This window comes from Hemiscyllium ocellatum, chromosome 28 (assembly GCF_020745735.1).
Source record: "Hemiscyllium ocellatum isolate sHemOce1 chromosome 28, sHemOce1.pat.X.cur, whole genome shotgun sequence".
NCBI lineage: Eukaryota > Metazoa > Chordata > Chondrichthyes > Orectolobiformes > Hemiscylliidae > Hemiscyllium > Hemiscyllium ocellatum.
This window is the reverse complement of record NC_083428.1, coordinates 7,108,364-7,125,446: the sequence shown is the minus strand read 5'-3', so window position 1 is coordinate 7,125,446 and position 17,083 is coordinate 7,108,364. Positions and strand designations below refer to the sequence as shown.

Here is a 17,083-nt window from a genome sequence, read left to right as displayed (position 1 = left end):
ATATTTGTATTTTTAAAATCTCAATTTGCTATCTTCTTTACATTGCAAAGTTCAGTTGATTAGGGAATTCTGATCTTCTAAACCACAAATTAAGCAATACTGGCGTTCTGCAGCACCGCAATAATTCAAAGATAAATGAAGACACAATTCCTTATAATCAGTATCAAAACATCATAGACAGGAAGAAATTCAAAATGAAATATGTTTATTTTAATTGCATTTGTTTTTTAAGTCTGCAGTTTTCAAATTATTCTGAAAGTTTTTATACTTAGTTTAGATTACTGGCTGTCAGTTATCATTTTCTAGATTTGTTGAACAATTAATGTCAGTTTTGTTGCTGTGTCCCAATAACATTTAATTCTTTCTACGATTAACACAGGAGTGAGGGGCCCTGAGACAGAGACACAGAAAAATGAAGGATAGCATAAGTCAGGCTCATCTGGACTCATCAATAAAATTCACCTGAAATAAATATCGTGCTCTTACCTAACCAAGTATGCACAGTTTTAAATGCAAGTTTTCAGTCTTTATTTTTCCATGAGCTACCAATGAACTGAAGTTATTGCATCTCCAAATTTACTCAGTTTTAGTTGCACCTCCTCTGAAAGGGGTGAATCAGGTCAGGTTGGCCTCCAGTGGACATTTTTCATAAATCTGCTGAGATTTGGATCAATAAATTGAAGGTATCACAGCTAATCCCCAATACAGTGAACATGCACACACACAGTCTCTCTCTTTCTCTCTCTCCCCCCCCCCACACACACATAAACAATATCTCACTCACCCACAATGTCTCTTTTTCTCACACACAGATATGCACACAATGTCTCAATCACAGTCTCTCTCTCTCTCTCACACACACACACACACACACACACACACACACACACACACACACAAACAATGTCTCACTCACCCACAATGTCTCTTTTTCTCACACACAGATATGCACACAATGTCTCAATCACAGTCTCTCTCTCTCTCACACAGATACACACACACAATGTCTCACTCACACACATACACAGTCTCTCTCTCACACACACACATACACATATGCATAGTATTTCTCTCTCTCTCTCTCTCTCTCTCACACAGACATCCACACAGTGTCACACACACACACATATTTGTAGCGAGAGTGTCAGCCTATAGTTGGTCTCTGATTGATTGTTCTGTTCTCTAACCTCAGGAGTGTTCAGCCCAGTACGTAAAACCCCCATGAAAGAGCTGAGGCTGGGGAAAGAACAGAGATCGAATTCTGAAATTAATGATGAGAGTCCAATGATTCTCCTTCAAAGAAGGTTGGACTCATAGCATCAAGTCTGTTTCACTCTCTACGGATGCTGCTGGATCTGCTGCATTTCTCCACCACTTTCACCTTTTATTTCAGATCACCAGCATCCAGCAGTAATTTGTCTTTTTTTTAAAGTCAAATTCTGAACCTCCCTTGTACTGGTGCATGTTCTTAGGCACTGGTTCATCAGGAAAGCTTGTGATCCCGACTGCATTCCCAAAAGTAAATAGATGCTGGAAAGGAAACTGCCACAACATGGCTCTGACTAAAATCCAAGTGGGATGTGTGGGCCAGCATAGGCACAGTGGGATGAATGGCCACATTTTGAGTTATAAGGGTGGGATGAGAAGAAGGAGATAGCTAAACTGGGCCCAAAATGGATGGATTTGAACTTGGCAGAAAGGAAGTGAAATGTTGCCATGTCATTGTCAGATAGGATAAGCCAGTTAATGACAGAGCCATGGTTTCCTAGAACAAAGTCCTCGAGCTTTTGTACTCCATGGACGAGATCTGATGATGGGGAGGTGGGAAAGTCTGTTTTTCGTGAGACAGGACGGAAGCTATTCTCCCCCAATAAATAAATAACGGTCTCCCAAACACGCCAATAAAATGGATCAAGCTTGAGCACTCTCCCTGATGGGTTGTCAGGTTATACACCCCAAATCAAAACCACGCGCCTCTCCCGTTACGGGTCCTTGTTGCTACTGCTCCCGCAAGACATCTGGTAGAGGCTGATTACTGACGAAACGGTCCCCATTAGCCCCACCAGCCACTCGGGAAACTTCCCTGCCCACAGGAAGCCCGGTGGCATCCAGTGGATGGCATTTGTCAGGTCAGCCAGGCAGCTGATGATATTGAGAATTTCCGCTCGCATCCGTGTCTGATATGCCTGTCTACTCAGATGGTTGGCTTCACTAGAGGGTAACATTTCAAAAGCAGACACATGTTAAGGCAAATCCAGCAATCTTCCCCACCCCAACCCCCAGCAATCCCCACCCCTGCCCCCAGCATTTATCTCTCAGCCTCCTTGGTACCCCTCCCCCATGTTCCTGATGAAGAGCTTATACTTGAAACCCCATCGACTCTCCTGCTCCTGCTGCCTGACCTGTTATGCTTTTCCAGAACCACACCTTTTGACTCTGATCTCCAGCACCCTCAGTCCTCACCTTCTCCCTGCTGTGATAGGCAAGCACATAAAATTTCCTGTATCGAAACAGACCTTTGACCCAACCGCTCCACACTGACTTCTCCCCCAAACCCCACTGGCCTATTGTTCTGTGCCTTTCTCCCACATGGGCTCTCCTGCAAGCTACCCACTAAATATTATCCTCATCACATACTGGGATCAGGAGTTCCAAATTCTCACCACCGTCGGGAAGACATGTTTCTCATGAGTGTTTCATCGAAATATTCACAATTATCCCGCATTTATGAGCGACTATCGTAAAAGCTTTGCTACATTTAAGAAATAAAGGGTCAGCCAGTCAGGTCTGAGATGAGCAGAAATTTCTTCATTCAAAGGGTTGTAAATTGTTTGAATGCTTGATCCCAGAGAATTATGGATGTTCAGGTGGAGAGTAAGTTTCAGCTAGAGGTTGGTAGTTCTTTTGGATTTGAAGGGAATTGAGGTACAAGCAGTTGGAACAGGTAAATGGCATTGAGGTCGATAATCTGCTTGATCATTCTGATTTGATTTGATTTATTATTGTCATATGGTCCTAAGCATAGTGAAATGTTTGTTTTGTGTGCAGTACAGGCAGATCATACCGTACAAAGATCATTGGCTGATTGAACAGAGCGGGAAACACAAAATTTCAGCTGCAGAGAAGAAGCAAGACCGACATTAGGTTTGAAATGTGAGAGGACCATTCAGATGTCTGACAATAGCACAGAAGAAGCTGTTCTTGAATCTGTTGCTAAGTGTTTTTAAGCTTTTGTACCTTCTTCCTGAAATTGGCAGAGATTATACCTGGGGTGGGAGGGGTCTTTGATGATATTGGTATTGAATGGTGGAGCACGGACAAACGGCCAACATATTTTTAGATCCTGACAAAGTCTCTGATCACAGTCTTCAAAGCCCCAAGTGTGCCCTAGGACCCACAGCTGCCTCCTTGGGGGAGTTGGGGGGGGGGGGTGGGAGGGTGGGGTGGTGCATTCTAGCATGTGTACTACTGTTTGTCAGTACAGTTTGCCTCAGCATAGCCCAGTATGTGTTTACACTGCCTGGTGTTCACAGAGCCTGTGGGCCCCACAAACTAGAACAGCTGGAACCTCTGAAAGTAGATGCAGGTGTATAGACAGGTTGGCATTTAACGGGTTCCATGTAGATGATCATTCCAGGGTGCCATGGAATGTCAGACTGGTGTTCCCAAGTTTCCAAACTGGCACAGAGGGAATTGTTAATCGGATTCAGGATACTTGCAGCGAGAGAAGGACAAAGATGCAGAATGCTTGTGCATTTAATGATAATTATATAAATCTCTTCAGATTGCTAAATTATCCCTTTGTATTTCTTGCTTCCCTGATTAAAGTTCAACAATCTGGGCAAACAACCCTCCCTCGGAAGGTCCTGGAAAAGGTTACAAGAAGAATTTGGTGTTGCATGATTTTTCTTCTCAGGTTTCATTTCTGACCTCTCTTTTCCCAATACATCTATTTGTTTTTCTCAAAACAAATCTCTGGTCATTGGTCTTCCCTCTGATGTATGTTGTTGAGGCCCCAACCATCCCACGCTCCTGCAGTCCCACCTTGCTACCTTCTTCTATCCCTCTATCATCATTCTGTGTTGAAGTTAAGAAAGTTTCCTACTTGGACTCAAGGAGTTGAAATTCCCCACTTCCCTCAAATTTTCTCTTTCTTCTATCTCTCACAGCTTTTTAAAGAAAAATTGCCCCACATCTAATCACTCTTCCATTTGACAATCTTGTCTTATAGGATATCATCAAATTCAGTCATTAATTCTATCCATCCATGATGGTACCACCCCATCTTCTATGCAGGCTCCCCCTTTTAACTCTATAAGGTCCAATGACTTGTAAAAAGAAATTCAAACTTCTGGTTTATACCTGGAATTATGACATGTAAAGGTTTCAGATTTAAGATTTTTACTGTAGCAAGGCGACCAAAAACACTATTGATTAAACACTATTTTTGTAGGCAATGTATACCTTAACCTCAAAACAGAACTTTCTCCTCTTCCTTTGATGACAACTGAAAACATGCTCCATGTTTTACAGATACACTGTTCTTTAAGTGTATCTGTAATTATTCCAGAACCAATCTAAGATGGAGGGCCAATGGCGTTTCTTGTATTTTTTCCTTTCTTATTTAGGCAACTCGTAATGTGAGAACTGTCTTTCACAGTGAGGGTTTTTAGCCCAGGGTTTCCTCCTTTAGTGCAAGCTGGGTCAATCTTCCACCCTTGTTCAATCTCCCCATGAATTTGGATTGTTCAATCCATCCATGTTCCTGTCTGATGAACCTCAGCATCCTGCTGCTGACAGCTGCTCTCTCTCTCTCTCTCTCTCCCAAATCCTGGCAGACTATCCTGTCTTTGAGTTCCATGGATGTCATACAAACTTTTCCCCTTTATATGACAATGTGAATCACATGGGCACTATATCCACATAGAAATGTCGATTAGCTAACCTTGAGACTTCACCTCTTTTATTCTGGAAGTTAGTGGACAATTCAAGGTACAACTGTTTATAATCTGACAATCTCAACACTATGTGGAACTTTGGAGACTCCCTGTTTATCCGCTGTTAACATACAGGCTGCTGTCATTATGTCTAAGCACAAACACCGTGAGCTTTCTTTCTGGTAAAACAACCTGGATGCCCTGTAACCTCAAAAAATCAAATCACTTACAGCGTGCTGTCAGAACAGGTCCCATAACCCCTATCACTCTGCCTTTCTTTAAAGACACAGTCTGGATTAGAGTGGTGCTGGAAAAGCACAGCAGTTCAGACAGCATTCAAGGAGCAGGAAAATCGATGTTTTGGGCAAAAGCCCTTCATCAGGAATTAAAGACACAGTCTCAAACCATAAGAAGCTTATAAACCACAGAATTGAAACACTGCATATCTTCAGATACTTTCTAATCAACCTGTTCAGAGATATTATTAGATACATCAAAGTTGGTGGGATGTCAACCCTGGCCTCCTGACTCAGAGGTAGGGACACTACCACTGCACAAACAGGATATTTTCTACAGGACCTTGAGGCACCTCTGTAAGGTGAGTGGGACAGATATTTCTGATCAATCTGATCAGTTTATGCCTGGCAAAGAGGTGGGACTTGAATCTGGGTGGCCTGGCTCAGAACCAGTAACACCACAGCTTTGCCACAAGAGTCACTAAAAAAAACCTCTGTATTTACGCACTTCAGTTTGTATCCTTAGATATTTCCAATCAGTCTTTTTGAAGACGTTATTACCCACCATTGGAGCAGGTGGGACTTGAACCTAGGTCTCCTGTTACAGAACTACAGCCACTGCATGACAAGGGCCCTTCACTTTGCATCCTTATTCTTCTTTTTAAATAAGTGAATGATTTTCTCATCCCCAAACCATCTGTGGTACTTTTAATGTATTATCTGCCAAAACTAAATCACCCGTGTTTGTAGTTAATCAAATTAAGTGCAATTTCTGGATGGACAACTCTTTGGATCCTTATTATAGCTGTGCTAAATTGTAAACCCTGAAATAACAAACCATGTTTAGGGACTCCCTACCCGTGGACAGGGAGGCCTGGGTTCAAGACCCATCTGCTCCAGGGGTGTGTATTAAAATCCTTAGACAGGTTGATTCGAAAAAAAGGTTAAATATTAAAAATAAAACACATCGGTCACCGTACTCTGTTCTGAGGTAAGTGTTATTCTGGGTTTCCTTTAGTTTCTTCTTCAGCAGCTGCACAACTCTGAAGGACCTGTTCGCATTAACGAGAAGAGGAAAGGCTAATTATTCAGTCAGTTTATTAATTGACTAGATACTTACAAAATCCCACACAATAATTAACAAAAAAAAGCACAATTCCCTCCCTCCCTCCCAACAAAGATTTCTCTGTTTCTTAGCTTTCAACACACACACACACACACAGATATATCCACACACACACTCTCTCACACACACACACACACACACACACACACACACACACACACACACACTATTCTTAAAATTCATTAACAGATGCGATCAACAGAGGCAAGATCTACATTTACTGCCCATCCCTAACTGCACGTGTGCTACCTTCTTAACAAATGAGGGATTGGCCTAGTCAAGTCAAAAGCAGTTGAACGTCTGGAACTAGAGGAGAGTCTCAGTACAAAAGGGCATTTAGAACTGAGATGAAGCAGAACTGAGTCAGAGGGTGGGGAATGTTTGAAATTCTTTACTCCTGAGGGCTGTGGCAACTCAGTCATTAAGTTCAATACAGAGACTGATAGATTTCATGTTACTATTGGCATTGAGGGTTTGGGACAGCATGGGAATAGGATGTTGAGGCACATGATTAACAAGATTTAGAATGGCAAAGCAGGTGTGAAGGGTTAAATGGTCTGCTCCTGCTCCTATGTTTAACTATGTTACTGTGGGTCTGGAATCATGTGCAAGCAGACTGGGTCAGGATGGCAACATTTCTATCCCTAGGGAACATGAATGAACCAGATAGGTTTTTCACAATTAGTCTTAAGGTTAGTTTCAAAGGAGCAGGAACTAAAGGACACTGTGATACCTAAAATTAGAACACTGGCACAGGAGATGTAGGCTTTGGGTCATGGTGCACTGGCATTAGTAATGGGGAAAGGGCTGCTGTATGTCTGGATGGTCAACAATTGAAGGATGCAAGGACCACCGTACTTGCAAACTGCACATCTAGAGGAGTAGAGATGGGTTTAAAGAATGGGGCAAAGAGAACAAATGTGGAAAGATGACATATATTAAATAATATAGGAAAGGTAAGAAATGAAAATAGTAATATGGGAACCGAAGGGAACAGGGAGAAAAAAGCTTAGGAATACACCAATCAAGACCATGTGTTACAAAGATAACAAAAACACAAAACTAAAGGTTCTGTATTGAAAGTGCATAGCATTCACAGCAAAATAAACTAATTGTAGCTCACTTTGAAAGAGAAGTGATCTGATTGTCATGGCCGAAGGATACATGGGATCTAGTCCTGGAAACTGAGGAGTATGTGACTTTCAGGAAGAATAGCAAGTTAGGTAAAGGTGGAGGGGTAGCACTGCTAATCAAGGATAATAAGAGTGCAATAGTTAGAGATGACTTAGTTCAGGAGATCAGAATGTAGACTCAGTTTGGGTGGAGGTGAGCAATAGTAGGGGAAGAAGTCACTACCACAACTACCACCACCTCCTAACAGTAATCACAACTGGAGACAAAGTATACAGGAAGACATATTAGATACTTCTGATAAAGGGACTGCAATAATCTTGGGTTGCTTAATCCACAGACAAGATGGGAAAATCAGGTTGTCAATAGTAGGCTGAATGAGGAGTTATACAATGGTTTCAAGATTGTTTCTTAGAGTAGCACATTCCAGAACTGACCAGCGAGCAGGTTTTATTAGACTCGATATTGTGCAATATGACAGGAATTTTAAAAAATGATCTCAGAGTAAAGTCACCCCAAGGCAGCAGCGACCACAATATGATTGGATTTTACATCCAGTTTGAATGGGTGAAGACTGGATCTAAGAAGTGTATTCTAAACCTAGGTAAGGGCAACTGTTGGCATAAGAGCTGAGCTAGCTGGAGTTACTGGGATAGTCGGCTAGAGGAAAAACCATTAGAGACACAATATCAGACATTTAAGGGGATATTTCAGAACAAGTATATTCCTACTATTTAAAAAAAAGGCGAAAGGGATGACCCACCATTTGTGTCTAACTAAAGATGTTAGGGAAAGTATCAAACTTTAGGAAAAAGCACATAAGTAGCAGGTCAGACAATTGGTCAGATTTTAAAGAACGGCAGAGAATGAGGAATAAAAAGTTAACCAGAAGGAAGAGATTTAGAGAATGGGAGCAGGTGAATGATGAGTGTGAAAACCAAGACCAAATTGATGTGGGTATTTAAAAAGGAAAAAGAGAAAAAAAATATAAATATTGCTCCACCAAAGAGTGGGAGTTAACAATAGTTAGTGAGAAAATGGCAGATGTAATGAACTTTTGCTTCAGTCTTCCGGTAGTGGCTGTAAATCAGAAAGTGGAAGGGAAATCCACGCGCCCCTACAACCCACCCTCCCATCCTGGCACCTTCCCCTGCCACCACAGGAACTGCAAAACCTGCGCCCACACCTCCTCCCTCACCTCCATCCAAGGCCCTAAAGGAGCCTTCCACATCCATCAAAGTTTTACCTGCACATCCACCAATATCATTTATTGTATCCGTTGCTCCCGATGCGGTCGCCTCTACATTGGGGAGACTGGACACCTCCTAGCAGAGCGCTTTAGGGAACATCTCTGGGACACCTGCACCAAACTACATTCTTCCCTGTCCCACTCCCCATAATTGTTGATTTACAAGGGATTAACTGTCCTCATCCTAACCCTTTTGGTAGCTCAGTGGGCAGTCTTGGGTGACTGTTTGTGTGGAGTTTTCTGCATGTCTTGTTATGTACCAGGCCAGACTCTGTCAAAACATTTTAAGAATGTAGCCCAGACTGTAACATTGCTAGTTGCTTTAAGCAGGTGTAAAGTGGATATTCCAGGATAATTGCCGCTAGTCAAACCGCTTAATTTTAAGCAAAACAGAATTTATTTACAAGATCACCAAGTGAAACATAAACAGAAGAGAATTACAATACTGAATAACTTAACCTCTCCAACATCACAACAGATTATTCCGACTTAATGATGCTGTTCCAAATACTTGCAACAATCGCCATAAACACCCCTTGGCACAAAAGGTGAAGTCAAACACAGGCTCTTACAGGAGAGATGTCAGAGAAGGAGGGTCAGCATGGGCCTGCTTCTCTTGGGTCCAGCAGCTTTACAACGGCCTGACTGCTTGCAGTGAATAGACAGACCACCAAAAACAAACCCACAAACCAAACCTGAGTAACGCTGAGCTGGGAGAACTGGCCACTCCCCTTTCATTTTCCAAGTGTTTTCTTTTAAAACTTGAGGGTCTTTTGCCTGAGGCAGTATCAGTTAGCTATAATCAAACTGATCCTAAATCCCTTCAAACTCAGACTCTTCAGAGTCTGTGTCTTTTACGACCTCTCTGAAAAAAAAACCCCAAGGACAACATAACCTTGTTAAAAAGGAGCAGCAGCATCACAGTCTGCATGGGTTTTCTCCCACAGTCCAAAGATGTGCTGGTTAGGTGGAATGGCTGTGCTAAGTTTCCCTATAGTGCACAGGGATGTGCAGGCTAGATGGATTAGCTACAGGAAATTCAGAGTTAAGGCCATAGGGCAGTGGTAGGTCAATGTGGGATGCTCTTCAGAGAGTCAGTGGAGGCTCGATGGGCTGATTGGTCTCTATCTGCACACTGGAAATTGTATGATTAGAAATCTGGGTAACTCCTATTCAGTGACCCAGTCTGCATTGCTCACTGGGACAATCCCAGGGAGGCTGTGAGAGAATAAATTTCACAATCTCATCCAATAATTATCATGTCATTATCAGATTTCAGTTGGTGATAATTTGCTGTGTAGACACTCTTGTGTCAGATGGAGTTTTCTTTACTGAAGGTGACTGAAAAAGGGGAAAAAGGTAATCTTAACTCAGTGCCACTCACCGCAGAGCTCCCAGTGCCAGAGACAGTGTCCACAGTGTGTTACTGAACATCCACCACTTCTCTGAGTTGATGTTCAGAATTCTGTAGTCAGCAGCCCAGGCTATATGTTCGCAGGGGTAATAGAGCTGATCTGCCAGGTTTCCCGTTACAGAGAGCAACCGCAAAATTGCGTCTTCTTCCTTTGGAGGCAAATAAGAAAACCTAAAATCAACATCACACCTTTCAGAGTTTATAAAATGTATTTTACACCCTCATAACATGCCTTAGCAATTCAGCCAATGGATGGAGTTGCTGTTCTTTGGATGAGAGACAGTATCAACTGTTACTCATTAGTTGGGAGTCAGAGGGGCTCAAATCCCAGGAAATCTGAAGATAGACCTTGAGTGCAATACTGAGGGAGTGCTGCATCTTTTGGGAATACACCTACAGATGGATGTGAATGATCCCAAGGGACTATTTTGAAGGGAAGCAGGGGAGTCCTTTATGATGCCTTGGCCACTATTTATCCATCAATGAACATGACAGGAAGAGATTATCTGCTGGCTATCTACTGGATCTCACTGTGTGAAATTTGCCATCACATTTGTTGTAATGGTAACTACAGTTGAACAATGTTTTTTAGACGTAAAATTCTTTGGGATAAGATTATGAAATATTTCACAGCAGTGCCCGGATTGCGGATTGGACCTGGGGTTAGTTGCAAGTTGATTTGTACACAAATCAGAACACAATGCAGGACAATAGATAGGACCCATCCATAAGTACAGAAAATGTTCATCTGTCAGATCATTAAAATTACACCCCTGTAAAAGATTGCATTCATCAGTATGATTGCTCTCAAGTCAGTCGCCCGTAAATCAGGACACTCTGTAGATAAATGTCTTGTATACCTGATGTGCTGTCTGCTCTCTTGGATGGATGTAAATGATCCAAAGGTGCTGTGTTGAAGGAGAGCAGGGGAGCTCTCCTTGGTTTCCAGGCCAATATTCAATCACTCAATCAACACCTGAAGGCCTGGAGCGGCTAACAGCTGGAGAGGGGCAGGGACGGTTGTTGGACTGGGGTCTGGTGCAGGTAGTCAGCAGCTTGAGAGGCCGGTCAGACCATGTGTGGAAGCTGATCTACTGCAACGTTATGATTATCTATAATCTGACGTAATGTTTATCCTTTTAATTATGTCTTATTTCCAACTTACACTATGAATCACTAAATTAATGCAACTTTTTCTTATATAAGATTTGTACCGAGGTACGTTCAACCTCAGATGGTGCCAATGGTGACATTATACGCTTTTCACTGTACTCCTATACTTGAGTACACATGACGGCGAAACCTGATTCTAACTCATTGTTGTGACATTGACTATGGGAGCTTGCTGTGTACAAACTGGTTGCTGCACTTCCTACAACATGTCTCCCTGGTGGTCTCGTGGTTAGGATTCGATGCTCTCACCGGCGCGGCACGGGTTCGACTCCCGGTCAGGAAGGCGATTTTGGACGGCACACTGGTTAGCACTGCTGCCTCACAGCACCAGAGACCCGGGTTCAATTCCCGACTCAGGCGACTGACTGTGTGGAGTTTGCACATTCTCCCTATGTCTGCATGGGTTTCCTCCGGGTGCTCTGGTTTCCTCCCACAGTCCAAAGATGTGCAGGCTAGGTGAATTGGCCATGCTAAATTGCCTATAGTGTTAGGTGAAGGGGTAAATGTAGGAGTATGGGTGGGTTACGCTTCGGCGGGTCGGTGTGGACTTGCTGGGGTGAAGGGCCTGTTTCCACACTGTAAGTAATCTAATCTAAAAACAATGTTGGCATTGTAAAAGTCTTATACTGGCAGCAACATTGGGGTGGTTCTGATGTAGAAAAAACACTACATAATGCAATACTTTCTTCCCATGCATGGATATTAGGGAACAGCAAGATCCCACAAACAGAAATGATGAGATAAATTAGAAAGCTAACACCACTGGCAGTGCAACACTCCCTTGGTAAAGCGATGATATGTCAGCCTGGGTTTTACTGCATTGTTTCCTGTAGCTCTCCGATCAAAGGCACAGATTGTTAGCAACTGAAACAAGCTATCATTTACCAGAAGGCTTCATCAGCTTTTGTGTAGGGGAGAGCAAAGGAGAACAACGGCCTCAATAGTGGAAGGATTTCCACTCTGTATATCCACGATCAGATGGGCAGGTTATCAGCAAGTTACTTTCAGCTTGCACAAGGCAGGACATGAGTCACATAGACAGATGATCATTTAGATAGCACTTTTCACAGCCTGAGCACTGACCAAAATGCTTTACAGCTAATTGGTTACTTTTTAAGTGCAGTCACTGTGATGTAAAACTTGAAAGGGTTCAGAAAAGATTTACAGTAATGTTGCCAGGGTTGGAGGGTTTGAGCTACAGGGAGAGACTGAATAAGCTGGGAATATTTTCCCAGGAGCATCAGAGGCTGAGGGGGTGAACTTATAGAGGTTTGTAAAAACATGAGGGGCATGGATAGGGGTGAGTAACCAAGGTCTTTTTACCAGGGTTGGGGATTCAAAAACTAGAAAGCATAGGTTTAAGGTGAGAGGGGAAAGACTTAAAAGGGACTTTTTTCATAGAGATGGTGGTGCGATTATGGAATGAGCTGCCAGAGGAAGTGGTGGAGATGGGTATAATTACAACTTTTAAAAGGGATCGGGATGGGTACATGAATTAATTTTAAAAATACTTTATTATTAACTTAATTAAATAAATGATCAATTATAAGGGTTTCCTCTAGGTGCTCCGGTTTCCTCCCACAATCCAAAGCTGTGCAGGTCAGGTGAATTGGCCATGGCTCTGCCTCACAGCACCAGAGACCCGGTTTCAATTCCTGACTCAGACGACTGTCTGTGTGGAGTTTGCACATTCTCCCCGTGTCTGCGTGGGTTTCCTCTGGGTGCTCCGGTTTCCTCCCACAATCCAAAAATGTGCAGGTTAAGTGGATTGGCCACGCTAAATTACCCATAGTGTTAGGTCTGGGTGGGTTGCACTTCAGTGGGTCAGTGTGGACTTGCTGGGCCGAAGGGCCTGTTTCTACACTGTAAGTAATCTAATCTAATCTAATCTAAATTGCCCATAGTCAGGGGTAAATATAAGGTAGGGGAACGAGAGTCTGGGTGAGTTACTGTTCAGAGGTTTAGTGTGGACTTGTTGGGCCGAAGGACCTGCTTCCATACTGTAGAGAATCTAATCTTAGAGGGATACAGACAAAATGCTGATAAATGGGACTAGATTAAATTTAGGATATCTGGTCAGCAGGGACGAGTTTGACCGAAGTGTCTATTTCCAGGCTGTATATCTCTATGACTCTGTGTTGAAACCTAGGAAGTTTAGGAGAGAGTTTGTCCAGGCAATATCCCACAATCAGCACAGAAGTAAACAAATAGATAGCTTGCTTTTCATAACTCTGGTGGAAGACTATTGTCGAGCATCCCAGAGCGAATTATTGCATCTCTCTCTTCAATATAGTTCCGGGGGAAAAGAGTGTAGTCAGTGCATTTTATTCACATTGAAAATTAAACTTTTTGGACTCTTCATTTCCAGCATTTTTTAACCAAGATAATATCTTGAATATTTAAGTGGGAGATAGGCAGATACATGAAGAGAGAAATAGACTAAACGATGCTAATAGGGTACAATGAAGGGGAATGGCAGCAAGTTCACATGAATAGACCAATTGAATCAAATAGCCTTAATCTGTGCTGTAAATTCTAATAAGCCTCATTCTCTCAGTCAGGGTTTTGCATTTGACTCAAGTCTTCCAATGAAGTCATATTCAACTCCAAAAATAAAGCTAACTCACTTTCCCAATCAACAGGTGTTGCCAGGTCCACTGAGTTTCTCCAGCAATTTCTGTTCTTATTTTATAGTCCCTCAGTTCCAGGTTAAGCAGTGGATATGCTATCTTCCCAAGGGCACCATGTTAACCTGATGCAGGAAGATGCTGAAATGGAGGGTTTGGAGTTATAAGGAGAGGCTTGATATACTTGATGTTGTGGTTCTGTTCACCGAGCTGGGAATTTGTGTTGCAGACATTTCGTCCCTTGTCTAGGTGACATCCTCAGTGCTTGGGAGCCTCCTGTGAAGTGCTTCTATGATGTTTCCTCCAGCATTTATAATGGTTTGTCTCTGCCGCTTCCGGTTGTCAGTTCCAGCTGTCCGCTGCAGTGGCAGGTATATTGGGTCCAGGTCAATGTGCTTATTGATTGAATCTGTGGATGAGTGCCATGCCTCTAGGAATTCCCTGGCTGTTCTCTGTTTGGCTTGTCCTATAATAGTAGTGTTGTCCCAGTCAAACTTATGTTGCTGCTCATCTGGGGACTAGCCACACTACCATACATCAAAAACATTTCCAAACTGACAGCCAGACTACTGCGACCACTAGGACTCAACAGCACACAAACCAACAGCCACTCTCTGACAACAACTCACCAGAACGAAGGACCCAATATCCAGCATGAGCAAAACCAACGTAGTGTACAAAATCCCATGCAAGGACTGCACAAAACACTACATAGGACAAACAGGAAGACAGCTAACGATCCACATCCATGAACACCAACTAGCCATGAAACGACATGACCAGCTATCCTTCGTAGCCACATACGCAGATGACAAGCAACATGAGTTGGCTTGTCCTATTATAGGACAAATCACTAAAAATGCTGGAGGAAACATCACAGAAGCGCTTCACAGGAGATTCCCAACCACTGAGAATGTCACCTAGACAGGGGACGAAACATCTGCAACACAACCGGGTGCTCCGGTTTCCTCCCACAGTCACAAAGATGTGCGGGTCAGGTGAATTGGCCATGCTAAATTGCCCATAGTGTTAGGTAAGGGGTAAATGTAGGGGTATGGGTGGGTTGCGTTTCGGCGGGTCGGTGTGGACTTGTTGGGCCGAAGGGCCTGTTTCCACACTAAGTCTAATCTAAATTCCCAGCTCGGCAAACAGAACCACAACAACGAGCACCCGAGCTATAAATCTTCTCCCAAACTTTGTTATACTTGAATTTTTTTGAGCATAGAGGTGGAGGGGTAACTTGACAGCAGTTTATAAAATCATAAGGGGCATAGATAAATTGAATGACAAGTGAGTTTTCCCTGGGGTGGAGGGGAAGGGGGTTCTAAACTGCAGGCATATTTTAAGGTGAGAGGAGAAAGATTTTAAAAAGACATATGATGGGCAACTTTTTAAAAAATATACACAGCAGGTACGTCATGTGCTAATGAATTTCCAGAGGAAATGGTGTACACAGGCTGTTATAAAAGAAATTTGGAGAAGCTCATTAATAAGAAATATTTGGAGGGATATGGGTCAAGCAGAGGCAGGTGGGACTCCTTTAGGTCAGAACTATGGTCAGTATGAACTGGTTGGACCAAAGAGTCTGTTTTTGTGCTGCATGACTTCATATCAGAGGCTGTTTCTGGTCCACTTTCGAACATCCTGTGCCAGAGATAATCTGGTACCTACAAGCTCCTCCTCTGTAGAGACCACACCCATAACTAGAAGCCACACCCCAGTGGCTATTAGACACACCCACAATTCTGGGACCCCACCTCCTACTAACTCCACCTCTGGCTCTGGAGCTAAATCTCCATTGGTCCACAGGCTCTGCCTACCACCTAATGGCTGAGCCTATTGGCTAATCTACCCCACCCCTTCATCCTTTGGCACCGCCCATTTAGTTAGAAGGCTCCTCCTCTCTGCCACCTCACCCCTATCCAATTGGCCAGATACCACACCCTTGGCCACACCCATTAAGCGCGCCCACACTTCCTTGGCTCCACCCCGTACTCTTACGCACGCCTCCAACATCGTGGCCACGCCCACGTCACGAGCAACGCTATCGGATCGCGCGCACGCTGTAAAGTCCCCGCCCCCACACCCTCGGGCACGGCCCACACAACCCGGGCTCCGCCCTTCCCATGACCCCTGACCCGCCAGCTACCCCCCATGACTAGGCCTCAGGCCCCGTCACCCCCTCCGCTGGCCCTCACCGTGCCACCCAGCCCGTACCCCCGCGAGTACAGGAACATGGAGAGGTCATCGAAGAGACGCAGCGTCGCCCGGCAGTTGCTGAGCTGCTGGGCGACCAGGAGCAGCCGGCGGCCCAACTCGGGCCGCCCTCCCGCCTGAACCACCAGCAGGCCACCCAGCAGCCGCGAGCTGTAGCACACAGTCCGCACGAACCGATCGCGACCCCGGTAAGACTCGAGAGCATTTGCCACCGCGTCCATTCCCGAGACGAAAATGGACTTTAAACGCGCGCCGGGGTCGGCGACACCGGAAGGGAACACTGATTGACATCTATCATAGCCAATAGCAAGGCTCGATATAAGGGGGTGCCGCCCTCAATGATAACGCAGCCAATCGGATGTCTGAACGAGCTGTCATTCACATCGATGGGGGCGGAAGTTCGCCTAGTGGCGGGTCGCCTAGCAACATGAGGGGCGGGGCTTTGTTGAAGGAACTTTATGACAAAACAAAACCTCTTAAAAAGGGAAATGAAGTCTAGGGAGTCCACAATCATCGCACTAATAATGAGAGAAAGGCGGGGAGGGGAACCTAAATTGTAGTTCGAGGGTACAGGAGAAGTGAGGTGAGAAATAAGGCTTCAGGTCACATGAGGGCATTGACAAGCAAGAAGTTGGTTTGAAGCATTTCTGCTTCAATGGCTGCATTATTTGGAATAAGGTGAGTGAAGTTGCATGGTTGGTAGCTGGGGCCTTGATGTTGTGGCAGTTTCAGCGATATGCATACAGCAGGGACAGGAATGGTTGTTGCATGTTACAGAAAAGGACTTGTCTACTGAGGTAGAATGGGCTGAGGTTAGGAACAGGAAAGGAGAGGTCACCCTCTTGGGAGCTTTCTACAGGCCTCCAAATAGTTCCAGATATGAGGCAGAGCAGTAGATGTGATCTATATGGACTTCAGTAAGGTGTTCGACAAGGTTCCCCATGGGATACTGATTCGCAAAGTTAGATTTCAC

At 44.0% G+C, this 17,083-nt stretch overlaps 1 protein-coding gene across 1 annotated transcript; it reads right to left on the bottom strand.

The window, feature by feature from the left end:
- Positions 1-237: 237 nt before the first annotated feature.
- Positions 238-16,539, bottom strand: pex11g (peroxisomal biogenesis factor 11 gamma). The gene is made up of 5 exons (XM_060846572.1): positions 16,493-16,539; positions 16,092-16,401; positions 10,064-10,242; positions 6,154-6,225; positions 238-2,211 (listed from the first exon to the last, which is right to left on the bottom strand). The coding sequence occupies exons 1-5, from the start codon at positions 16,537-16,539 to the stop codon at positions 1,983-1,985; spliced, it is 837 nt and encodes a 278-aa protein (XP_060702555.1). The 3' UTR covers positions 238-1,982.
- Positions 16,540-17,083: the final 544 nt, after the last annotated feature.